Source organism: Camellia sinensis, chromosome 7, assembly GCF_055761805.1.
Source record: "Camellia sinensis isolate YWXY chromosome 7, ASM5576180v1, whole genome shotgun sequence".
Lineage (NCBI taxonomy): Eukaryota > Viridiplantae > Streptophyta > Magnoliopsida > Ericales > Theaceae > Camellia > Camellia sinensis.
The window spans coordinates 79,387,230-79,396,560 of NC_138967.1; the positions used below are offsets into that span (position 1 = coordinate 79,387,230).

The window sequence follows — 9,331 nt, forward strand, 5'->3', positions numbered from 1 at the left end:
ACTACGACATCTGGAACTTCTTGGAAAAGGAGATATATCCACTAGGGGCAAATGCCAAGGATAAGAGGGCTGTCAGAAGAATGGCTGCTCAGTTCGTTATCTGCGGGGGAAAGCTGTACAAAAGGGGTCATCTGGGAATGCATAAGCTCTGCGTAGAAGCTGAAGAGTCAAAACGCCTGATGGAAGCCATCCATGGGGGGGAGTGCGGTGCACACATGAATGGAGTAATGCTGGCCAGAAAGATCCTCAGACAGGGCTACTACTGGTCAACCATGGAGGAGGATTGCATTGGTTTTGTTCGGCGATGCCACAAATGTCAAATTCATGCAAATCGCATGAACATCCCACCGTCAAAACTATACAACATGACTTCGCCGTGGCCTTTTTCAGTCTGGGGAATTGATGTGATCGGAGCTGTTACCCCGAAGGGGTCAAACGGGCATGAGTTTATCCTGGTAGCGATAGATTATTTTACAAAGTGGGTCGAGGCCCAATCATACGCAGTGTTGAAGGCGTCGCATGTCGCGAAGTTCATCAGAAACAACATCATCTGTCGCTACGGGGTGCCAAACGAGATAATTTCAGATAATGGTTCCCACTTCAAGAAAGAAGTGATAGACTTGTTGGAGAAATACAATGTGGCTTTCCATAAGTCCTCTACATACAGGCCGCAGACCAACGGAGCGGTTGAGGCCGCCAACAAGAATATCAAGCATATACTACAGAAGATGGTGGAAACCTATCGAGATTGGCCAGACAAGCTGCCATTTGCTCTGTGGGGCTACAGGACTTCAATCAGAACTTCTACTGGAGCAACTCCATATTCATTGGTCTATGGAATGGAGGCTGTTCTACCCATTGAAATTGAGGTCCCATCATTACGAGTATTGGCTGAATGCCAGATAGCCGAAGCAGATTGGCAGCAAAGCAGATTCGAAGAACTCATGCTTTTTGATGAAAGAAGACTGAAAGCACTGTACCACATCCAAGGCTATCAACGCAGAATTGCCCGAGCTTTCAACAAGAAGGTTAAGTCCAGGAATCTGAAAGAGGGAGATTTGGTGCTCAAAGACAACCGAGCTCCCATCCACGACCCAAGGGGCAAGTTCAAACCCAATTGGACTGGTCCTTATATCATCAAAGCTATCTGGTCAGGTGGGGCTGTGGTTCTGATGGATCTAGATGGCTTGGAGTTCTCACAACCGATCAATATGGACAAGTTGAAGAAATACTATCCTTGAGAGGCTCGCTAGGCCGAAAACCCGAAAGGGCGACCTAGGCAAGATTCAGGGCACAAAAAAATTAGAAAACATAAAAACTGAGCTCGCAAGGTTGAAAACCCGCAAAGGGCGGCCTTGGCAAAAGTTAGAGCGCAAAAGGAGAGTGAAAATACTCGAGCGAACCTAAGCCTGAACTACGTAAGACTTGATTCCCATCTTTGGGATACGTAGGCAGCTTCGTCTTGAAGTTCAGTCATAAACTTTTCCCCGATCAACTTTGTCCAATTCGATCATCTCAGTCATCTTTATCTATCAGCGTTTACCGTGATCTCCGGTACAGTGCTGTTCAAACTAGGGGCAACTTTCCGTTGCCGCGACGGTGCAGAGTTACTCAGACAAGGGGCAACTTTCCGTTGCTTTGGAGTGCCGCATTGTTCTTCAGACTAGGGGCAACTTTCCAGTTGCAAGGATCTGGGGTTGTGTATCTCAGTGACAGATTTTCGGCATGTCCAGTTCTGATCCACATCGAAAATGGTTTTGAAAAGTTTTAATAAAAGTTGACTTTGTTCAAATCAATCTTTTTATGACTTAGACCATTTTTTGGACCAAAAGTGGAAAATTTTCAGTACCATAACTTTCAATTTCATTGATTTCAAAATAGAGTTCTCCTGCTCTTGCATTACAATCGAGGTTGCTTTTTAGTACAATCATAAAGAAAACTTGAAAATACTAATAAGCAATAAATTTGGGGCATAGTTGAATCAAGTATCTCTGTGTCCCACTCCAGAGTTGGACGGGATATCTGATGCCAAGCTGGGCCCAACTTGTACCTCCTTTTTTGAGCCAATCCACATATTCATCTAACAAAGCGCAACTGAAGGTTGAAACAGGGGCCAGAAACTCTCTAGTCCTCCATGCCGTGGCATATCTCTGGCCGGCCAGCTCCCATGGATGACTGGCAATGTTGCAGTGTGTCCCCTCGGCCTTGTCTTGCTCTTCGAAGGAGAACTCCAAGCATTACCATACAACAGGAGAGCCGAAGGCCTTCATTTCAGACGCGTTCCGATGCCCAGATCGTCAGAAGTACACCTTTTGTTTTTAAGCTTTTTGCTTATCGAGTTGTTGTACTTTGTTTATCGAGTTGTTTGTCGAGCGGACGTGTTTTGTGTTTTGAGTCCTTGCTCTCTTTTTAAGCAAATTTTGTTAAAGTCTTGTTTGTTTGCATTGTTGCTTTTTGGTTATCGAGTTGTAAACTTGCTAAAGATTCTGTTATATCTTAGTAAGTTGGGTTGTTTAGTTCGTTGCGTCGGTTCACTACCTGATTTGGTGATTACAATGCGCATTACCATTCAAATTCATTTCTTGTGCAAAACAAATTGATGCGATACGATACTAAAAGTTCAAAATACAAACACCTTTTCAAAAGCTATTTCATTTCATCATGCTTTACAACGAACAAAAGGTACAGGTTTTACAAAAACAAAACTGCCTAACAATGTGCAAAGTGCTACAAACTACTAGTAAAAAGAAAAATAAAGCATGGAAATAACAACATCAAAATCCTCGGGAACGGGAACAAGAAGCCCGCCTGGTCCTCTTTTGTGGAACAACCTCCACACCATCATCAGAGTCGGAGCTGTCGTCCTCAGGATCCTCCTCAGCCTCGCCTCTGTTCCCCGAGCCAAAACCGGAGCCTCCCTCCTCGACAGATGTCTCGAACTGACGGTCGGTAGCCTCCTCCTCCTCCTCCTCATCAGACTCCACCTCCACAACATGAGCCCTGCGTCTGCGGACAGGTCCCCCTCGAGCTCCTCGAAATGGCCTAGATGGCCCGGCTCCTCGGGAAGGCCGAGATGACCCCTCCCCCTGATAAGGCCCGGATGGCCCAGCTCCCTGATAAGGCCCAGATGGCCCAGCTCCCCAATGAGGCCCAGGTGGCCTGGTCTGTGGCTGACCGGACCATGAAGGCATCTGAAAACAAAGAGTTCAATTCAAATACATCAGTCCGAATATATACATCAGATGCAGATACAAGCAAAAGCTACGTAAAGTGGGTGCATGTAAATACAGTGTACAAGTGAGGTGTGTGTCAGATGTGCTCTACACAAGTAGTCTATCAATGCAGTAGAAATCAGCATGTCATCAGAAGTATGATAAATACCAGGAAAAACTGAAGGGTACCTGAATGCCCGCAACAGACAACTGTGCCTCCCTGCGTAGGACCATGCCCTCGAGTGTGGCCACCAGCTCAACCATCTCCTCCATGTACCCTCGCGATGGCTGCAAAAATGAGTTCATAATCATCAGTGAACAAATGAGTATTTAAACATCTGGAATGATGAATGACGAAAGTGGAGCGTACCGGCGGTGAGTCCGGATCAATGGCATATCGATCACTGGGCATCCGAGGCTCTAGTGGAACTGGAATCGGAGAGCTAGTCCCATACTGCCACGCCATCAACTCAGTAGGCATATCTGGCCATCCCAGATGAGGATGAATCGACGGGTTCGGAGGAAACGGTCTACTCCCACCTCTAGATGCGCCAGCCCTGCTAGAAGAAGGGATGTCTGTAGCCCGAGCCTGAGCCTGATCCGAGGATGACATACCGGCAGGTCTCATCATCGGAATACGAGCCTCTGTCAATGGAGGCATCAAATATATGTGACGATAGGTGGCGTAGTCCCCCTCCGCAACATATAACAAAGCATCGCTGCCTAGCATGGCGCCGACTACCTCTGAGTAAGAGAGCCCGTCAGCGGTCCGCATACTAGCCGGAGGTACCGCGGGAACATCCTGGGAAAGATACCCCCGTACCTGGCACAGAAAGCGCTCCCCCAGGAACCAGACTCTGCCGACTGGCCCTTCGAGCAGGACCCTATACCGGGAGATGCCTGATGCTCCGGTATACTGAAGTAAGAGATCATCACCCAGAGGTGCCCAAGGCTGCCAAGTAATCTGCGGATGATAAATGTATAAACCAATCAGAGAACAAGAATATACAGAACAAATCAAAGATGAAAATGAAAAGGACTGAAACTTCTGAAGTACCTCTGAGTGTCGCACAGTGTCGAAGTACTGTCGCAGGCGAACCAGGGTCTCTCGAGGCCTCGCCCGGTGCGGGCCCTCAAATATCAATGAATATGGGGTCACGGGAATCCCCACCACCTCCAGCACTGGGGCTAACGATGGGAAATATACATAAGCCCATAGCTGAGAAAAGCAGTGCAGAATGTAAATACGAAATGCTGAGAGCAAAATGCAGACTGTAAAAGTACGCTGTGTGTGCAATGTACAAGTAATGAAGAGCAGAAATGTAAATCGAGGGGACAGAAAGTACCTCCCAAGCTCTCCAGTAGCCGCCAAGCAAATCGCCCCGCCCGCGGGAGGTCGCGCTCATGTAAAAGTAGAGGGTAGCCAGGCCAGCGCCACCCCAATCATATCTACTGACCTGTGATAGGTCAACCAGAGCGCTCAACAGGTATAACCCAATGGTGTTCCCTCTGTCGGCAAACAGGGTAGTCCCGAAGAGGAACATCAGGAAGCCACGAGTATACTGCTCTGTCTCCTCAGGAGTCTCGGGCATCATCTCAGCCCGCCGAAAATGGGAGGAAAACCAAGTATAGCGGACTCTCCCAGAGACCCTATCAACAGGTGGGCGAGCCCCCAACAAATACATCCAGGCGGCCTCCCACTCGCCCATATCCTCATCGTATGGGATGGCCCAACCTCCGACATCAAGGCCGGTCAATACAGCAAAATCAAAAGGGGTCATAGTCATGTCCCCGGTAGCAGAGAAATGAAAGGAATTAGTGGTGTCCCACCATCTCTCTACCAAAGCTGCCATCAAGGTCCTCCGGGCAGGACAGCGTGACAACCCGGCGCAGAAGGGCCCAAACCCTGCCAAGTCTACCAAACCCCTGACGCCCTCCGGGAGCTCAGCATACCAATCCCGCGCCATGGTAGAACCATATCCTCGCACACTGCGGGAGCCACCCTGCATTCAGAATGAATACATGTGTCAGTATGAAATAAATGGGCTGTGTGCCAATAAGATGAAATGGGCTGTGTGCCGACGAAGTAAAATAAACTACATGCAAATTCTATCTACCTGGGCTGCGTGTTCAGAGAATTTGAATTTTGGGCTGCGTGTTCAACTTTCAGTTAATTTGTGGGCTGCGTGTTCACTATCTACCTGGGCTGCGTGTTCAGAGAATTTGAATTTTGGGCTGCGTGTTCAACTTTCAGTTAATTTGTGGGCTGCGTGTTCACTATCTACCTGGGCTGCGTGTTCAGAGAATTTGAATTTTGGGCTGCGTGTTCAACTTTCAGTTAATTTGTGGGCTGCGTGTTCACTATCTACCTGGGCTGCGTGTTCAGAGAATTTGAATTTTGGGCTGCGTGTTCAATTTTCAGTTAATTTGTGGGCTGCGTGTTCACTATCTACCTGGGCTGCGTGTTCAGAGAATTTGAATTTTGGGCTGCGTGTTCAATTTTCAGTTAATTTGTGGGCTGCGTGTTCACTATCTACCTGGGCTGCGTGTTCAGAGAATTTGAATTTTGGGCTGCGTGTTCAATTTTCAGTTTATTTGTGGGCTGCGTGTTCACTATCTACCTGGGCTGCGTGTTCAGAGAATTTGAATTTTGGGCTGCGTGTTCAACTTTCAGTTAATTGTGGGCTGCGTGTTCACTATCTACCTGGGCTGCGTGTTCAGAGAATTTGAATCTTGGGCTGCGTGTTCAACTTTCAGTTAATTGTGGGCTGCGTGTTCACTATCTACCTGGGCTGCGTGTTCAGAGAATTTTTGAATTTTGGGCTGCGTGTTCAACTTTCAGTTAATTGTGGGCTGCGTGTTCACTATCTATCTGGGCTGCGTGTTCAGAAAATTTAAAGTGTGGGCTGTGTGTTCACTTTCGAATTCGGGCTGTGTGTTCGACAAATCAGTGTTTGAGCCGTGTGTTCTAATGTGGGCTGTGTGTTCGCAATTAATTAATGAGCCGAGTGTTCAGAAATTTAAGTGTTGAAACTACATGTTCAAAGATGTAAGGAAAGTACTATGTCACAAGCTAAATGTTTAAGCATGGCAAGGGTGCGAAATGTAAAAAAACAGAAGATGAGGTAAATACCTCTCGGGCCTCGTGAGAGAGATGCTGCTCCGGCTCTCTGAGAAGCAGATCCGCAGGTGCTCTCTCGTCGAAACTGGTAAAATGACGAAAAACGGCACGTGGAAGAACGTGTACTGGTGGACGATACCTCCCGGGAATAAAAGGGCGAGTCCTCGGAGGTAGGGTCATGGGATCGAAGTCATCACCGGCACCTGAAAAGCCTCCACCGTGGGGAGAATTGCCCGCCATGTTCAAGAATCTGCAAAAGAGAAGCAAAAATGAGCAAAATGCGCAAAAATTGGAAAAGTCAACAAAAGTCAACTCTCGAAAAATAAAAAGTCAACAAAAGTCAACTCTCGAAAAATAAAAAGTCAACAAAAGTCAACTCCCGAGAAAATATTCTAAATATTAAGATGAACTTACCTCAAGTGTTGAAAATGCAAAAAGAAGCTCCGAAGCCGGAATTTAATCGCTCCAAAGTGTTTAAAACTAAGTGTTTTTACGAAAACAATTTGCGCGAGGCGTTGGAAAACGCGCGTAAAACTCAAAACTGGAGAGAAAAGTGTTGAAAGAGGCAAGGAATGAAATGGGGTTCGGCTGCTATTTATAGGCTTCAAGCCTTGGATGAAATGCATGCAAAAAGGAGGCAAAAAGACGAAAATGCCCCTGGGAAAAGGGCACGGCCGGCCGGCCTCTAAAAATAGCTGGCCAGCCATCTGCTTTTTGCAGAAATGGCCGGCCAGCCATTAGCTTTTTTAGAAAACGGTTGGACACCCCCCCTTGGGAAGATAAACGGCCGGCCATGCTCCCCACATACTCACCTAGCTCTCTGCAAATTTTGGGGAAGATCGGAGTTCCCGGGACCTGAAAAAGTTCAAGAAACGTACACTTCCGGCCGCAAAATTGCTCCGTCCGGACTTCGGTTTCAAGTTCTGATGTGTGTCTCATCATCATCCATCGAAATCAACGTGTATCCTTTTTTGAATGGGTTATAACCTTTCAGAGAAGTGGATCAGAGGTCGTGATCAAGTTACCTTCGCCGAAACACGCGTTTCCGTACTCGTTGTTTCATGACAAATGAACACCCTGTTTCATGCTCGTTTTGTACTATCTTGCATTCTCATAAACATACTCGCATTGTCATGTACATTTCTCGATATTTGTATACCTCTGTGTTTGAGCATGCGTCGTCACACATATCTCATTCTTGCATTACGATGCATCCACTCACCAACACTGCGTGTGTCAAACTTTCGAAATCACATTGAATATATGTTGTTAGCATATTGTGCTTGTTGCAATTTCTCTCTCTTGCAGGCACGATATTGTATGTACGGTTCAATTGAGGCTGGTGCGACCAGACGAATCGCGCAGGTATTGTATCTTTTCCGTATGAGACATGGCGGGGATTGAATAATCCCCCGCGTTCTTAACTGCATGAAATGTAGTTGTCGCTTTGCATTCTTGCTTAAAATTGTTGCATCTATTTGCGAATACTTGCCTCATTACAGCTAGCTGCATTTGCACGATCATCGGGCTACCTTCGGCTTCTTGCATATCATTTGCATTTTGCCCCCTGCCTGCGGGCATGCCTGCGGGCACATCTTTTTCTATCTTGTATGTTTGTCTGAGTCTTCGGCCTTGTCAAAAATGGGTCGTCTCTAGGCTTTGACATTCACTCCCGTCACTTGTGACTTCCGAGTTCTGTCAAAGAGGGGCAACTGTAGACACCCCATTTTTGACCGACCTTAAGACTCAGACGTCACCGATTGAGCGCTTGGTGATGTTGCATAATGTGCTTGTTCAGAAGTTTCAGAGTCGCGGCTGTGAGCCCTGCCTCCGGACTTCCAAACCCTTTTCTGTGCCTTGTCTCGGTTTGCGAGCCAGACTCGGTTTTCTCCGTTTCTTTTCCTGAGGGGAGGGAGAGGTCCCGTAGACCATCTCTCAATGTCCGTAGGCTACATTTGGTGGCCGTAGGCCATTTTGCCCATTTCGGAGTCCGGTTCCCGGTTTTCGGAGCCGTCAGGCCGTGTGCCTCGGTTCGGGACCGCCTAACCATCTCCGTTTGCTCTGATTTTTGGCATACATCCTATTTCATCCATTTTGAGGGACACTGAGGGCTGAGAAACCCACTTCGAGGTCAAATACAATTTTCGGTGCTTAACAGCCCATTTCCGGGACCTCGAAATGCGTGTTTTGGCCCCGGAACTTTCGTTTTGCAATGGTTTTCGTTCATTTTTGGCAGGTACCTCTGTTTTATCACAGGGAAGGTCACTGAAGGGTGGGAGGCCAGCAATTGTTGCAGCAACCAGTTATCTCTCCTCCGGAGCCTCCCGGCGCCCGTTTTTCCAACTTCCGGGCTAATGTTGAATACCTTAGAGCCAGCGTTGCCAACTTTCAACCACATATCTGTGATCTACACATCTGAGAGGCCCCTAAAAGTTCATGGCCGGCCATTAAGGTCACCTGACCCTTTTGACCCCTTTCTTCCGGGCTAATGTTGAACCCCTTGGACCATTTCTCTCGAACTTTGAACCACATATCTGTGATCTACACATCTGAGAGGCCCCTAAAAGTTCATGGCCGGCCATTAAGGTCACTTGACCCTTTTGAACCCCTCTTTCCGAGCCACTGTTGAACCCCTTGGGCCCACTTTCTTGGAATTTCAATTACATGGTTGTGTTGTACACACATAGGCCTACCTCCCCAATACCTGGCCGGCCAGAAAAGATGGTTGACCCTTTTGACCCCTAGCCGGCCGGCTAGGGGGTGTGGCCGGCCGGCCACCTCCAGCAAAAGTGAGCGGCCGGCCGTGCTCTCCTCACTGTGCCCCTTCCAGCTGTGAGGCAATATCCCCCAGATATTTTCTGTATCCGGGGGATATTTTGGGAGAGAGTTTTCCTCTCCATTTGACCCCCCTTTTACACCCCCTTTCTTGACCTTATAACCAGCTGAGGACCTTCTTCTAGGGGGTTAGAAAATTTGATCTTAAGAACTCCATAGCCAA

General features: G+C 47.6%; 1 protein-coding gene across 1 annotated transcript; it reads right to left on the bottom strand.

Annotated features, from left to right (window-relative positions):
- Positions 1-2,636: 2,636 nt before the first annotated feature.
- LOC145794695 (uncharacterized) lies at positions 2,637-4,172 on the bottom strand. The gene is made up of 3 exons (XM_082877084.1): positions 3,583-4,172; positions 3,402-3,500; positions 2,637-3,191 (listed from the first exon to the last, which is right to left on the bottom strand). Exons 1-3 carry the CDS (start codon positions 3,985-3,987, stop codon positions 2,775-2,777), a joined length of 921 nt encoding a protein of 306 aa, XP_082733210.1. The 5' UTR covers positions 3,988-4,172; the 3' UTR covers positions 2,637-2,774.
- Between the last annotated feature and the right edge of the window lie 5,159 nt (positions 4,173-9,331).

Excerpts from the sequence above, each read along its gene's own strand:
- LOC145794695 (XM_082877084.1), bottom strand. The coding sequence starts at position 3,987 with ATGCGGACCGCTGACGGGCTCTCTTACTCAGAGGTAGTCGGCGCCATG. Across the intron at positions 3,501-3,582 it reads TTGATCCGGACTCACCGCCG|CCATCGCGAGGGTACATGGA; the intron begins GTACGCTCCACT and ends TCATTTTTGCAG. Across the intron at positions 3,192-3,401 it reads TGTCTGTTGCGGGCATTCAG|ATGCCTTCATGGTCCGGTCA; the intron begins GTACCCTTCAGT and ends CTTTGTTTTCAG.